At 42.3% G+C, this 16,596-nt stretch overlaps 1 protein-coding gene across 1 annotated transcript in view; it reads left to right on the top strand.

Moving 5' to 3' along the window:
* The window catches only part of dscaml1 (Down syndrome cell adhesion molecule like 1), a 584,291-nt gene that overhangs the window by 513,192 nt on the left and 54,503 nt on the right, over positions 1–16,596 (top strand). The window contains exons 22-24 of the mRNA XM_072593321.1: positions 2,372–2,489; positions 4,202–4,365; positions 10,249–10,347. Of these exons, the coding sequence (XP_072449422.1) occupies positions 2,372–2,489; positions 4,202–4,365; positions 10,249–10,347 (381 nt within the window). The remainder of the gene's footprint in view (positions 1–2,371; positions 2,490–4,201; positions 4,366–10,248; positions 10,348–16,596) is intronic.

The raw sequence follows: 16,596 nt of genomic DNA, 5'->3' as shown, positions 1-16,596 counted from the left end.
GGAATACAGACCCTTCCTTTCATCTTGTTTTTTTTTTCAAAATACCATTCCCCATACAATGCTCATCTTTCAGTTGATTGTACGTAAAAATGCATGTTCATTTTTTTACACTTCACAACTTTGATTAATGCAGTAGGTCAAGCTGCCCTGTCTGGTCATACTATTTTTCCCCTTCATTTTTTTTGTGGGATGTGGGTGTTGCAGAATCTGTGGCAGAATCCCTAATTGCTCTTGAACTGAAATACTTTCTGGATCATTTCAGAGAACAGTTCAGAGTTAACTACATTGCTGTGGGTCTGGAGTCACATGTAGGCCAGACCAGTATAAAGAGGGCAGGCTTTCTTCCCTGAAGGATATTAGTGAACTGGATGGGTTTTTATGACCATCATTGATATTTGTCACAATCACCTGATTAATCTATAAATGGAATTTAAATTTCACAAGCTGCCGATGTGGGATTTGAACTTAAATTTGCCAAAGCAGTAGCCTAGGCGTCTGGCCGAGCAGTCTATTGATCTTACTGGAACATGACCATGTCATCCTGGAAGCAGGAATAAATTATTCCAAGTAGCCATTGGAAAGTTTTAGCTGTCATTAAGAAGGTAGCATGCTCAATAATCAACTTCTATGCTTTGTTGAAGATTATAAGATGTAGCAGCAGAAACAGGCCATTCAGCCCATCGAATCTGCTCTGCCATGACTGATGTGACATCCCTCAATCCAACTTTCCTGCCTGTTTCTTACAGCTTTTGATTTTCTTACTGATGACAAATGGTAGATGATAATACAGAATGGACTGCCACTATGTCTCTTCCTTCTGGCTCTCAGACCTTGTGTGTTAACAAGAGGAATTGATGTGATAGCTCAATAGTTGTCCTTTTTGGTAGCAAGAAAAAATTGATTCCCCTTTGAAGCCAACATGTCCTTGGGGTGTGAGGCATGGGTTAAAAAAAATCCTCATCCATAATTATTCACGAATAAGCTTGTGCTATTATCCAATGGGGTTAGTCCCTCGTGTTCTGCATCCATCATTGAAAATGCTGTTAATTGGCAAGACTCGGCCATTTGTACTGGGGAAGATGAATGAGGGCAGATCTGAGAATGACCTTGTTTAAGGGTTAGATTAGCATGCTGTACATTCCATTTGTAACTTGAGTAAAATAATGTTGCCGTCAGAGGATATAGACACTAGCTGATGTTGTGTTGAGGATGTCAACTCCTGGCCTTTCCCAAATCAGCAGATCGAGCAGTAATTGGGACTCAGCAATGGTGGGACCGGCCCGAGGATGACAGACATAGCAATCAGCGAGGGTTACTGCTCCAATGAGCCCAGTCACATGGTTATAGAAGTTGATTGATGGCAGAATGGGGTCTGTTGGAAACAAATGAATAATCTCTTGTCCCTCGTTATCCACTAAACATGTGCAGAGTCCAAGGTACTGACTGAGGTATTGCTCCAGAGACACCAACATTCTTCCAATACCGTGGAGGCAGGAATAAATTATTCCAGGCAACTACTGGAAATGTTTAGGTGTTGTTAAGATGGCAGTAGGCTCAATAATCAACTGATTTTTTTTGCTGAAGATTGTAAGATGTAGCAGCAGAAACAGGCCATTCAGCCCATCGAATCTGCTCTGTCATGACTGATATGATATCCCTCAATCCAACTTTCCTGCCTGTTTCCTATAACCTTTGCTTTTCTTACTGATTAAAAAGTCTGCCCCAGTTTTGAATATACTTAAAGACCCAGCATCAACATCCCTCTGTGGATGAAAATTCCTCAGATTCATTACCCGCTGAGTAAAGAAATTCCACTCATCTTGGTTTTAAATGTGCAAGCCCACATTCTGAGATTCTGGATTAGTGGTGCTGGAAGAGCACAGCAGTTCAGGCAGCATCCAAGTAGCTTCGAAATCGACGTTTCGGGCAAAAGCCCTTCATCAGGAATAACATTCTGAGATTGTCCCCTCTGACACCCTCAAGGCTCACAAATATAGGATAGGAAAGAAAATCTGCTGGCCTTACCCAGTTTATCGGACTCCACATCCACAGCAATGTGTTTGACATTCAACTGCCTTCTAAAGCAAACAATTCAGTTCAAGAGAAATTAAGGATGAGCAGCAAGTGATTGCTTACTTAGGTCTTTTTTAAATAATTCAATACATATTGTTGTATATGTATTGTACACCAAACACTGTGTTGCACTATGTATTGTGCCTGATATGCTGTAAATTATTATATCAACTGTACCATACATTGTATACATTCCTGAATATTATGCCTCTGGTATTGTGAGCTTTGTGCTCAGTATAGTATACTGTAGGCATGTTGCATGGATGAATAGCTAAATAATCTATATTTTGTGTTCCAGTCCCGGCAAAGATTATTGCATTTGGAGGAACAGTAACCACTCCTTGGATGAGAGATGTTTTTCTGCCGTGTAGGTCTGTGGGTGATCCAGGACCAACGATTAAATGGACAAAAGACAGGTAAACATGTGCTCTGTGCTGCAACAACCTTTTTACAGCTGAATCCTTGGTTCCTAGCGGCCAGGCCCACCCCGCCGTTTTAAGAGCATTATCCCAGTGGTTAATCATCACTGGGAAACCCAATGTTTGGATATTTGGACAGCGCCCAACTGGGAGAGTTTTCAGGATCAATATTGAAGCGGAAATTCCTCTGGGGGCCTGTAATGTGAGCCAGCTCATTTTGTGAAGAGGGGTGGGCTGTCAAGCCTCTCTGTCCCTTCAAATTAGGCTATTTTGTCGACCCAATCAGACAAAGAGCATAGGTAGTTGCCATGGAGATGTTTGCTGTTTGGAGTTCTAATGATATTCAATGGGAGAAGAAAGATGATAAAGTGAAAGTGGACAGCAGTACAGTCTGACAAGTAATAACTCTCCAACCAAACAAAATGTTATTACCTTGACATTTTTGTTGTAATATTAACCCCCTGAATGCTTATGCTAGTCCTTGCTCCACTATTTGAAAATAGGCAGCACCCATTTATTGTAAGTGGTGCAGTTATAAGGAGTACAGTAGACATGTTAGTTTCTTGAACTGAGTGTTATTAACGCTGGGCTTTTGTACAAAATGCTGTGATAAAATTGTAATGCTTCAACATGATGGTGCAGCACAGCACGGCACCATGGGGCTTAGACCTACAACCACTCCAGCTTGCTGAGAGCCTGCTCTCAACCAGGTCCTTGGGGTGAATACTGGAGAGTGGTCAAAGATGTGCTCCAAATGGAAAACCTTAATACAGAGACCAGGAGAGAAAGACAACAACAGGAGAGAGAAAAACATCACCTCTTTCACAGATAATAACATAAAACAAAGAACTGCGGATGATGGAAATCTGAAAGAGAAACCGAAATCACTGATGGATTAATGTCCCTTTTTCAGAACTGAAAGAAGGGTCACTGGGCCCAAAACGTTAATTCTGTTTCTCTCTCCACAGATGCTGCCAGACCTGCTGAGTTTCCCCAGCAGTTTTTGCTTTTGTACCTATTTCAAGAATCTTGCTGCACATTTCCAAAGTACCAACTTCAGAGAAGCATTTGCAGAATCTCTTACAGATTGTGATTGGACGTATCATCTCAGGACATAGCAGAAAAGCCTAGTCACCTGTTCCACATACATCTCAGGCTTGACCTGAGTGGTTGAAGATTAATCTCCAGACCTCTTACTACTGAGACCAAACAGCAAGAAAAATTATCGGGGCATTAAAATAGAGAAAAAAAAAACGTTGTTTTTCTTTTCCCTTTTTGTTGAGTATCATTGCTTATTAGTTTTGAGATTATTGGAGATCGAGACCAAAAAAGCTGTTTAACTGAGAGTCAGTTATCACTCAGTTAAGTGACCAGGAGTTAACTCATTGATTGGGGAGGTGGGGCAAAGATGGATTTGTTAAACAACCAATGACAGGAGAGTGGTCGGAAGCAAGTTGTCATGTGATGAGCCTCCAGGAATATGGCCAACCAGTATTGATAACCCTGAGTCCAAAAGGACTAAGATAGATTAAACAAAGGAATGAGGAGTTGCATAACAGAACATAAGTTGTACTCTCGGAAGGTTACTGAGGAGGTGTCACATCAGACATTTTAAAAATTACGATAAGAAAACTTAATTAGGAAGAATCAAATTAGAATGCTAATTCCCCCTTGTGTTGTTATTAACAATAAACTTGTGTTGTTTGCAGTAAAGACTCTGCCATCCCAGTGCAAGTTGATGGCCACAGAATGATCTTCAACAATGGGACATTGTTTCTTCGTTCAGTAAGAGCAGAGGATTCTGGGTATTATACTTGTACAGCAACAAACACTTTGGGCTTTGATATGATTACAGTCAACCTTCTGGTGCAAGGTAGGAGTGTCTGTGTTTGCTCATTTCTCCCACAGTGTATAAATCTTCCCTTGACATCCGTTTGCCTAATTACTGGTGGTTGATTCTCAGGTAGTGATAGCCACACTCCCTGGAATTCCTTCGGTGAACTTCTCCACTTATTGCACTCTCCCTTCATCATTCAAACCTTTCTCAAAACTGATCATTTTTGCCTAATGTCTCAATTCCCCCCCCCTCCTAAACTCACCCTTCACTTCTTCCTCTTCACTAATCCTACTTATTTCTTTCTCTCTCTCATCTAGGACAGTGTCTTCACTAAAGGCAGTGGATTATTGTTGTTTTCATCGAGGTTCATACCTCATCAGTAGAGAATCCATATTGCAGTTGCTACATGGGATTCTGAACAGAATAGATAGGGAGTAATTTTTTTCATGAGCACAGATCATTGAGTGTAACAGGATGGATAGAGAGAGCACAAAATAAAGCATACAGTATCTTAATGTTTATCAGTAGGAGCACAGAATACAAGAGTGAGAAGGTGATGTTGCACATCTATAAGACACTTATTAGTCCTCACCTGGAGTATTATGTGCAGTGCTGGACGTCATAATATAGGACAGATGTAGATGCCCATTGTAGAGAGTGGAGAAGCGGTTTACAAGAATGGTGCCATGGATAAAGAACTCCAGTTATGAAGATAGATTGAGGAAGTTGGGACTGTTCTCCATGGAGAGAAGAAGGAGATCGGATGGTGGTTTTCAAATTCATGACTGGGCTCAATAGAGTAGGTAGGGAGAAACCGTTCCTGGTTGTAAAAGGAACAAGCATGAGAGGACATAGATTTAAAGTGATTTGCAAAAGAAGCAAGGGTGATATGAAGAAAAATGTCTTCACTCAACAAGTATTTAGGAAATAGAATGCATTGCCTGGAAATGAGGTGGAGGCAGGTTCAATTCAGTCATTCAAGATGGACGTTGGATGATTATTTGGATAGAAATACTGTGCAAGGGTATGTAGAAAAGCAGGAGGTTGGCAATCGGTCAACGATGCTCATTTAATGGCTGGTGGAGGCATGAAGGGCCAAGTGGCCTCCCTTTGGGGCTAAAATATTTCAGTCATTCTAAGTGGCGAAGCAGAGGGCAAGAGGATAGGATCTGGAATGCACTGCCTACCAGTGTGGTGGAGACAGAATGCATCATAGATTTCAAAATGGAATCAATTCATTATCTGAAAAGAAATGTACAGGGCTGTGGGTAAAAAGGCAGGGCAGTGTGGGAATGGCTGAGTAGCCATTATAGAGAACCAGCACAGACAGGATGTACCGAATGGTCTCCTTATATGCTGTATGTAATTCTATCATTCTATTTATCCCGTGGAGTTTAGTTGATAATTCATGTGTGATTCCGAGTTACAATGCTTCAGAGATCTGACTCTGCAAAATTCGATGAGTTTGTACAGTAATTTGGACTTCAGCACTGTGACAACTTTGATATATCCGTTCATTTTTAACATTATAACACATCTCCCCCTTCCACCCAATGCCCTCCCCTTGCTACGTGGAAAGCATAAGTTACCTTTTGTTCGTCCATACATGCCACTGGGTGTCTTGTTCACAGTTTGAGAGTTTGTGAACTTTACCTTTGTGGGAATTCTCAAAGACGAGGCTGATGCTGGCTTTATCAGACACCCCAGCACTTAAATTCCTCAGGAAGACCACTAGACTGTGATCAGGAGCACAAGTGCAGGGTATTTAGCTGTTTTTCATGCTCTCATGTCTGTCCCACCAGCATTGCCACTATGTTATGTGCCTTTTTAAAATAATTCACTGTGGGTATCACTGAGTGGACTAGCAGTTAATCCCCTTGAGAAGGCAATGGTGAGCTGCCCTCTGGAGCCACTGCATTCCATTTGGTGTATGCATACCAGATGCACTGTAGATATTCACCAAAGATCCTAAGACAGCACCTTCCAAAGCCATGACTATCTCCATCTTGAAGGACAAGGGCAGCAGATACATGGGAGCATCACCTCCCTCTATAAGTTCCCCTCCAATTCACAGACCATCCTGACTTGGAAATATATTGTGTTGCCTTCCGAATTGCTGGAACTCCCTCCCTACACAGCACATGGACTGCAGCGGTTTGAGAAAGCATTTTGGTAATACAAACATGGGCAGGACTTGTACAATTAATGGTAGGTCTCCAAGTAGTGTTGTCGAGCAGTGAGACCAAGGAGTTCAGGTACATAATTCTTTGAAATTTGCTTCACAGATAGACAGGGAGGTTAAGAAGGTGTTTATCACACTTGCCTTCATTGGTCAGACCTTGAAGTATAGGAGTTGGGACGTCATTTTGAGGTTGTACAGGACATTGGTGAGGCCTCTTCTGGAGTACTGTGTGCAGTTCTGGTCATCTTGTTAAAGGAAGGATATTACTAAAGCAAAGAGGGTTGAGAGAAGGATCTTGCCAGGAATGTAGGGCTTGAGATATAAAAAGAGGGTGGAAAGATTGAGACTTTTTTCACTGGAGTTTAGGAGGTTGAGGGGTGATCTAATAGAGATTTATAAAATGAGGGGTACAGATCATAGCAAAGGTCTTTTCCTGAAGGGGACATAATTTTAAGGTGAGAGGAGAAAGATTTGAAAAGGATACGAGGGGGCAACTTTTTTTTCACAGGAAGTGGTTAATGTGTGGAATGGATTGCCAGAGGAAGTGGAGGATGTAGGTACAGTTACAACATTCAAAAACATTTGGCTAAGTACATGAACAAGAAATATTTAGAGGGATATGGGCCGAATGCAGGGAGGTGGGACTAGTTTAGTTTGGGAACATTGTAGGCATGAACTGGTTGGAGTGAAGGGCCTGTTTCCATGCTGTATGATTCTATAACTCTATGACTGTTTAAAGCAGCTCACTACCACCTTCTCAAGGACAACCAGGGATGGGCAATTAATGCTGGACATCCAGTATTGCCCATATCCCATAAGAGAATAAAAATATACACAAACTATGCCGTTAGGGAGATGTTCTATGGCGATATATTACCAAGTCAGGGTGGTGTGTGGATTGGAGGGGAACTTGCAAGTGGTGGTGTTCCCATTGTATTTGTTGCCCTTATCCTTCTAGATGGAAGCAGTCATGGGTTTGGAAGGTGTTCTCAAAGGAGCCTTGGTGGATGTTGTTACACAGTCAAGTAGTTAGCGTTATAATGTATGTTCTATGTATTCTAAACTAGGTGTCATAGAGTCCTCACTGATAAACCCAATAAGTAATACAAAATAAACTCACAGTCCAGAGTGTGGCAAAATTGCTTTATTTGAAATGAATTGAATAGATACATTTACAAAGAAGCATGAGGAAGAAAAGCAAAAGCTAATGCTGGCAGAGTTCAATGTTCAATGGACTCAGTTAGGACAAGACCTACTGGCTGACTGACATTTGATCACAAAAGGAAGTCACTCTATCCATAATGTTTTGCACCAGTCAACAAAGATCTGCCTACACATCTGACCTTACAGGCAATGGCCTATTATTGCTAGGCTATTAATCTAGGGAATCGGTTTAGCTTAGTTGGCTGGATTGTTGGTTTACAAAGCAGTATGATACCAACAGAAGAGGTTCAATTCCCATCACCAGTTTGAGGTTATCATGAAGGATTCTCCTTCTCAACGTCTGCCCTCGCCTGAGGTCTGATGGCCCTCAGGTTAAATCACCACCAATCGCTTCTCTCTAATGAGAGAGCAGCCCCTGTGGTCTGGTAATACTATGGTGACATAGCAATTAATCCAGAAGCCCAGATTCAAACTGTGCCACTACAGCTGAAGAAATTTGAGCTCAATTAAAAATATTGGAATTAAGAATCTACTGTTGACCATCAAATCATTGCCAACTATCAGGAATAACCTATCTGGATCACTAATGAGTTTCAGGGAAGGAAATTGGCCAACCCCACCTGGTCTAGCCTACATATGACTTGTGACCCACAGCAATGTGGGTGCCTCTCAACTGTCCTCTGGAATGGTAAGCCACTCAGTTGTATCAATCAAAATGAAGTCTCGACAAAGAAATGAAACCAGATGTATTACCATGCATAGATCTAGGCATTGAAAAAGACAATGGCAGAAACAGCCCTGTCAACCCTACAAAGTCCTCCTTGTTAACATTTGGGGGCTAGTGCCAGAATTAGGAGAGCTGTCTCACAGACTAGTCAAGCAACAGCCTGGCATAATCATACTCACAGAATCATACCTTACAGGCAATGTTCCATACCCCACCATCAATATCCCTGGGTATGTCCTTTCCCACCGGCAGGACAGACCCGGCAGAGATGGTGGCAACAGTCATACAATCGGGAGGGAGTTGCCTGGGATTTCTCAACATTAACTCGGGACCCCATGACATCTCATGGCTTCAGGTTAAACAGGGGCAAGGAAACCTGCTGCTGGTTATTATGCACCACCCTCCTTTGGCTAAATTCAGCACTCGTCCATGTTGAACAACACTTGTAGATCGCACTGAGAATGACTAGGGCACAAAATGTACTCTGGGTGGGGGATTTCAGTGTCCACCAGCGAGACTGGCTTGGCCGTAGTACTATTGATCGAGCTGGTCGGGTCCTAAAGGACATAACTGCGAGACTGGGTCTGCGGAAGGTGGTGAGGGAATCAACAAGAGGGAAAAACACGTTTAACCTCATCCTTACCAATCAGCCAGCTGCAGATGCATCTGTCCATGACAGTTTTGGTAAGAACAACCACCACACAGTCCTTGTGGAGATGAAGTCCCACCTTCACATTGAGAATACCCTCCATCGTGTTGTGTGGCACTATCACCATGCTAAATGGAACAGAGTTCAACCAGATCTAACAATTCAATTCTGGGCATCCATGAGGTGCTGTGGGCCATCAACAGCAGCAGAATTGTACTCCAGCACAATCTGTAAGCTCATGGTCTGGCGTATCCCCATTCAACATTTACCATCAAGCCAGGAGATCAACCCTGGTTCAATAGAGCGTGCAGGAACAGCACCAGGCAGACATAAAGATGAGATGTCAACCTGGTGAAGCTACCAAGCTGGGTTACTTGCATGGCAAACAACATAAGCAGCAAGTGACAGACAGAGCTAAGCGATCCCACAACCAATGGATCAGATCTAAGCTGTGCAGTCCTGCTGCATCCAGTTCTGAATGGTGGCTGACAATTAAACAACTCACTGGAGGTGGAGGCTTCACAGATATCCCCATCCTCAATGATGGAAGAGCCCAGCACTCTGCAAAACATAAGGCTGATGCATTTACTCTGAAGCCAGAGTGCGGAGTGGACAATCCATCTCGGCCTCCTCCAGTGGTCCCCAGCCTCACTTGAGATTATATCCGCTTGCCCCACCATTTCAGGCAGAGCATTCCTCACCATAACGCCTTCACCTTTATTTTAGTTCTAAGTCCTGATTACTGACCTTGCCTGTGAAAAACATTGAACAACAGAGCACTTGATTTGCTCAATCAAAAAGTCTGCATGCTTTTGGATACCTTTATTGAATCACCCTAACCATTTCCATTTTTGGAGAGTGATATTAGCTTCTCTCGTCTCTCCACATAGCTGAGCTGCCTCATCTTAGCTTCCATGCCACACACATTCTCTGTGGCCTCTCCATGGCCTTAATTTAACCAAATGTTTTTCTGAGAATCTCAACTTTTAACAGCTGCCCAAGTTAGTTTTGTATAGAAACCGGCTAGCTGGCTAACTTCTAGATCATCAATTTGGTTTGAATGGAAGGAAAGAAATGATTTATAAATGAAAATATGTTTATTTCACTCACTGTGTTCACAGTTAAATTTGTTTTATAATGTAATGTGGGTGAATCTGATTCTACTATTAAATTAACCATAAATTTTCCCCTTCCTAGTGCCACCTGACCAACCTCGTCTGACTGTGTCTAAGACCTCATCCTCCACCATTACGTTGGCTTGGATTCCTGGTGACAATGGTGGCAGCTCTATCAGAGGTAAGTTGATCTCCTCATGGCATCTGTTATGTCCATTCATCCCCCAGCAGAAACCACACTGGTGTGTTTTGTTCTTCACATGAGTGTCAGCTTGACCTGGTTGGGAACACATTCACTCCTGAGTCAGCGTTCTGATGAACCATTAAGCCAATAGATTAGAGTGTCCTAATGTTGAGTAGTTCAGTTCGATGATGAAAGAATCAAACAACAAAATAGCACAGAGTTATGCCTGGGCATCATTCCTATTAGATTACCAAGTCTTTCATTTCATTGCTGGTTCTGGATCTGTGCTATGTGTAAAATGGTTGGGACACTTGGTAGTCTGAGTCACAACCCCAGATCTACAAAGTGACTCTTTATCTTTTATTTATGCTGAAGGAATGCAATCCATTTCCAAGTCGGGATTGTGAGTAACTTGGAAGGTGTGGTGATCCCCTGTACCTACTGCCTTTTCTGGATGTTAGTAACCTCAGCTGGTACACGTACTGAACCTACACAGTTGGTGTAACTCTGTATTTCCAACCAGCCATTCAGCCAACTGAGCTAGCTAACTCCTCCGTAGGTGCAGGATGTGCAATATTCCTTTTTACACTTTACTCTGCTGATTTAGATGGCTTTCCTTTGATGCTAGAATCCAATCTCCTAAGTTTGAGCAGCCCAGTGGCAAAACATAGATAGGTGCGGCCAAGCGTTGGGCCTCATTTTCCTGCTGTCAAGTCCAACCTCCAGTTGCTCATCTTGTAGAAGGTGGCAGCAGAACCAGAGTGCCAGTGGCAGTAGTCCTCCTGTCCTCAAATATAGACAGTGAACGCTTCCTCTCCTTCCTGTTCAACATTCCAAAGTCTCACCTTCTGAAAGCCTTGAACCTGACCATTCTCTCCCTTTAGATTCCCATCTATCTCTTTGGCAGATGTTGTCTCCCTCTTGATAGTGAAAGCACACTCTGAAATGGCAATGGTCAGTGAACCCAGGAAGATGAAAGAGAGGGGGTGGTGGGTGGAGGAAGGCCTGCCCCATTACATATCCTGTCACATATAGGAACACTTATATCTTGGACAGGAAATTTCTTTGTTCATTGAGATTTGGCTTTAGTTTTGCCAGGGATATCTTGGTTACAAGGGTTGATATGGTAAACTTCAGACATCTTTTTTCATGTAACCCAACACTTTTTTTTTCTCTCTAGAGAAAGGTATAGGAAAGATTGCAAAGGCCAATTAACATTTGTTTTGGGTCACATGAGTGCACCTTCCATGACAAGGTGTAAGTGGGAATTGAACCCTGATTCTGATTCAGAGACTGGAGGGATGCACTGTGCATCGTGATATAGAGCTTCCCTTGTGACTAGACAAAGAAGCAAATGAAGATATTTTCTCAGTAAAAGGCCATTAGACACAATAAGCCTTTTTGATAAATCAATCCCATCTGTCCATTCCCTCATCTTACACCTCAAATCCTTCTCTCTCCAAAAACCCATCCCGTTATCTCTTGAATCTATTTGTCACCAATACAATGGCCTGGGATCCACAGACTTGTGCAAGAGAAAATTCTGTCTGACTCCTTGTCTAGGTCATACCCTGGTGCTTGAACTCTTTTCCGTAGCAAATCTTCAGCAGTGTCAATCGCCTTCATAATCTTGTACCATCAGTAGGTGTTATTGCTGTCCTCTGTTTCATCATTTCATTTTCACACCTAAATCCAGCTTGATGCAAGCAATCTGTGATGTCTTTTTGGTTGATATGATTTGTGTTCTATTCAGCAATTGCAAATCTAAGTGGAAGAAGTTCTGGGATCGTACATTCTGTGTCAACATAATGTTTAACAAAGTGGTTTTATCTGCTCTGTCATGCAGCTGGGTAATCTTCTGACCCAGTTATTGGCAAGATTATTGCTTACAAGGTGAATTACACCTGCATTAACATCTTTGTAGTCTCTGGGAATTTTTAGTCCAGCTCCTCCCTGTATGTTGCAAGTATTTTCTGAGCCACCTGTTCTGAGGTGTTATGACGCCCCCTCTGCAGCAGGTGAGACTTGAACCCAGGCCTCCTAGCCCAGAGTTAGTGATAGTACCACTGTGTCAGTCCTACGCCACTAGCACTGCTGGCAGCAGTGAGATATAGTCACATATCTCCAAAGAGACTGGAGCTTTAATCCAGTGCCTTGTGCCCTACAACACTCCCACCACATTACCACCCATCCCTTAAAAAGGTTTCACTCAGAGGCTTCTGTATATAAAGGTCTTAAAGGAGAACACTGTGGCTTAGTCATTAGCACTACTACCTCACAGCACCAGGGACCTGGGGTTGATTTCACCCTCAGGTAACTGTCTGTGTGGAGTTTGCACATTCTTCCCATGTCTGTGTGGTTTTTCTCTGGGTGCTCTCGTTTCCTCCTACAATCCAAAGATGTGCAGGTTAGATGAATTGACTATGCTAGGTTGGCCCAAACAAACAGATCTAAAGCTCTTGTACCTTTCGTGAGGTCATGATTCTCAATTTTCAGTTGTTTTTATTTTGAACATTTTAGCATTGAACAGACTTAATCAAACATCAAGTACTATGAGCAGATCTAGACAACACACTTTAGGAAGGATATAATGGGAAGATGCTTTAGGATGGAGATAAGGAGAAATTTCTTCAGCCAGAGAGTGGTGAATCTATGAAATTCACTGCCACAGAAGGCTGTGGTGGCCAGGTCATTGAGTATATTTAAGACTGAGATAGATAGACTCTCGAGTAACAAGGGGATCAAAGCAGGAGAATGGGGCTGAGAAACTTATCAGCCATGATTGAATGGCAGAGCAGACTCAATGGGCTGAATGGCCTAAATTCTGCTCCTATGTCTTATGGGCTTATAATGGCCTTGGAGGATATACAACATCAGCTTTGCAAGAATGGTGCCTGGTCAAGTTATGAGGAGAGATTATACAACTCAGACCTGTTTTCTCGAGCACTTAGAAGGTTAAGGGGTGATCTTATCAAAGTTATCAAGATAGTAAGAGGAAAAGATAAACTGTTTACACTAGTTGCGGATTCATGAACTATGGGGCCTAATCTAAAAACAGGGGCCAGACTGTTAAGGAGAGATGTTAGGAAGCACTTCTACACACAGTGGGTGGTAGGGGATTGGAACTCTTTTCAACACACAGCAGTTGATGCTAGATTATTCATTAATTTTAAATTTGAGGTAAAGTTTTACTAATTAGAGGTATTATGGGTCAAAGGCAGGTATGTGGAGTTAGGCTAGAGATCAGCCATGATGTCATTGAATGGCAGAACAGACTCGAGGGGCTGAATGGTCTACTCCTGTTCCCATATTTCTGTAAGTGTATTGCCAAGCAAAAACATTGTAATGTCTTTTCACGATTCACTTGGGCACATACCCAGGAGTAATTTTAACCTAATCTGCAAGGTTCTGGGTTCAAATCCCATTCCAGGAATTGAGGTTAAAAAGTGCAGGTTGACACTCCATTGCAGTCTTGAAGAGCACTGCATCGTCTGAGGTGCCATCTTTCAGAGGAGACATTGAACCAAGGTACCATCTGCTGGCTCAAATAGATGTAAAAATCCCAAAACATCGGTTCAAAGAATGGGGGAGTTATCCAACGTCCTGGTCAGTATTTATCGATCAGTATCACAAAAAACAGATCATTTGGTTATTATCCCATTGCTATTTATGGAAGCTTGCTGTGCACATTTTAGTTGCTGTGTTCCCTACACTGGAACGAAAGAACTGCTTCACTGGCTACAACGCACTTTGAGATATACAATAATTGGGAAAAGTGCTATGTAATCATAAGTTCTTTCAACACTCCCTTTTGAATGTAATGTTTGGTTTATGCTCTTTCAGAATCAATTGACTCTGCCAGATGGCATGGTGCAAACCCACTGATTGACCGTATCCCATCCATCCAACTGTGGAGCTGAACAAAACAGAATTCCGTTTTTGCACTTGTTTCCTTGCCTCTTGTGTCCTGTTGTTTGGGTTTCCAGTTCATTTCCATCTTCAGATCTCCAGGCTGGATCTACAGTCCACTCCCCTCAGTCCTTGCCAGTCCAGTTCCAGCCTAGGGGGCCCCCTCAGGCAGAGAGAGCAAGTGCACTGAAATCCACTTTAATACTTCTTGATTCTCAAGGTGGCTTATCAAGCGCAAACCTTTCTTTATTAATCCTCTGGTAGTGAATTAGAACAAAGCCCATTCAGCAGTAATTTCCTGTGTGCTAATAACATTACTGCCTTTTTAATTCAGCTGCACATACACAGCAGCAAGGGCAGAGAAGTAGGCAGACCATCCCAGCAATTAATTACCAGAACACAATTAATTACCTACACCCATCATTAAAATCCCTTGTCTCTCAAATTGGCCTTGTTGATAAACTTTTCCCTCAATTGGATTATCAATGTTAAAGAATAAGTATGCAATACAATTATCGCAAGTGCTTTCATCTCTATTCAGGCTTTGGCATAGGACATGTGAAGAAATGACACATGATTCCTCGGATATTGATACTGTCAGGAGAAAGAAGTTTGATGCCAAAGTTTGAATAAGATGTGTGCACTGCAATTTTAACCTGTTTTTCTTTTTGCCTTGTTATATTCTCATCTGTGGAGTCAATTGAAATGTGTTACATTCTGCAAATCAACTGCGGGCCCTCCTGTGAAGAACTTGATTGGTTCAAGAAACCATGTTCACCAATTACACTAAAAGTTATGGCAGTGAAGAGTTGGTGGAAAGGTCCAACAGGTTGCTGTGTGGCAATTTTAATCCTTTGTGCCTGATGAAAGTGGAATGCGCTGGGTATTGTATTTCTAGCAGTTTTGCCATTTATCAAATCCTTATTGGACTTGCATTTCCTAACCAATCAAAATCACCCATGCTTCAGGCAGAGGAGAGGTTTGTTAAAATTGAAAGGATTTTCCCTCTTGAAGTTTTGAAAAAAAAAATCATTTACCAGGATGTAGGTGTCTCTGATTAGGTCAGCATTTATTGCTACTTTCCCAGGGGAGTAGTCAACCACATTGCCATGGCCTGGAGTCACATACAAGGATGCAATTTTAACCTGTTTTTCTGTCTCCCTTGTAATATTCACATTTGTGGATTCAACTGAAGTATTTCACATTCTGAAAATCAAATGCAGGGCCTTCCAGATCAGGTAAGAATGAGATTTCCTGATCATTCAATTATGTATTGAATTCAGTTTCCACTATCTGCCACAGTGGGGTTTGAACCCAGGCCCCCAGAACATTACCTGGGTTTCCTGGATTAATAGTCTAGTGATAATTCCACTAGGCTATTGCCTCCTCAGTGGCTATACTCCCTTTTTTTAAAAGTTGGGACTGCCACATCTCACGTTCGCTGAAGCTCCATTGTAAAGGAGTTAAAGGTGCTGATGAGGGCAGAATCAGTAAGTTGTATCTCCTTCTGAAAACTCCATCTGGAACAGGAAGATCTGGTCCCTAAGTTTCTCTCTCTTGACCACAGTCAATTAACCACCCTGCTGCTCACACCATGCCAATCATTGATGATACTTGTTTCTGTTGATGATAATTTTCTTCTTCCCCCCCCCCCCCCCAACAACCCTCTTCCCACAAATCACAGAATCATTACAGTGCAGAATGAGGATATTCAGCCCCATTGTGCCTGCATGATTCTATCACCTTTGCCAATCTCCTGCCTTTTCCCATTTTTCTGTACACTGTGTCTATCCAAATAATTATCCAATACCCTCTTGAAAGCTTCAATTGAAACTGCCTGCACCACATTTCCAGGCAGTGCATTCTGTACACTGTTTGAAAAAGTTTCTCTCTCATTGTCCTTGCTCATTTGCACCCTTTCTTTAGCTTTTCTAAGCAGTTATGAGTGGGGATGAGGCCAGCACAGATCAAACTGACAGACTGGCTATGCCAACAGTGTGATAACATTGTACCAATGTACACAAATGCAGGGTGAATTACAACCACTAACACATCCCTTGCTGGTGACAATTGTATACTATTAGGACATGTAATCCTCCCTCAGATTAACCCCTTCCTCAAAATTCAATTACATCCTCACTTTGTTCCTTTTTCACTTCTAGACATGGCAGTTCTCCTGAAAACAAAAAAATGCTACAGATCACAGAAGGTCAGGCAGCATCCACGGCGAGAAAACAAGCTAACGTTTCAAGTCTAGATGGCTCTTCATCATTTTCAGTACAGACTCCAGCACCTGCAGTAATTTGCTCCTGTCTGTTCTCCTTGTTGGTCTCACAC

This window comes from Chiloscyllium punctatum, chromosome 23 (assembly GCF_047496795.1).
Source record: "Chiloscyllium punctatum isolate Juve2018m chromosome 23, sChiPun1.3, whole genome shotgun sequence".
Lineage (NCBI taxonomy): Eukaryota > Metazoa > Chordata > Chondrichthyes > Orectolobiformes > Hemiscylliidae > Chiloscyllium > Chiloscyllium punctatum.
Note: the sequence above shows the minus strand (reverse complement) of the source record. Positions and strands in the feature narration are given on the sequence as shown.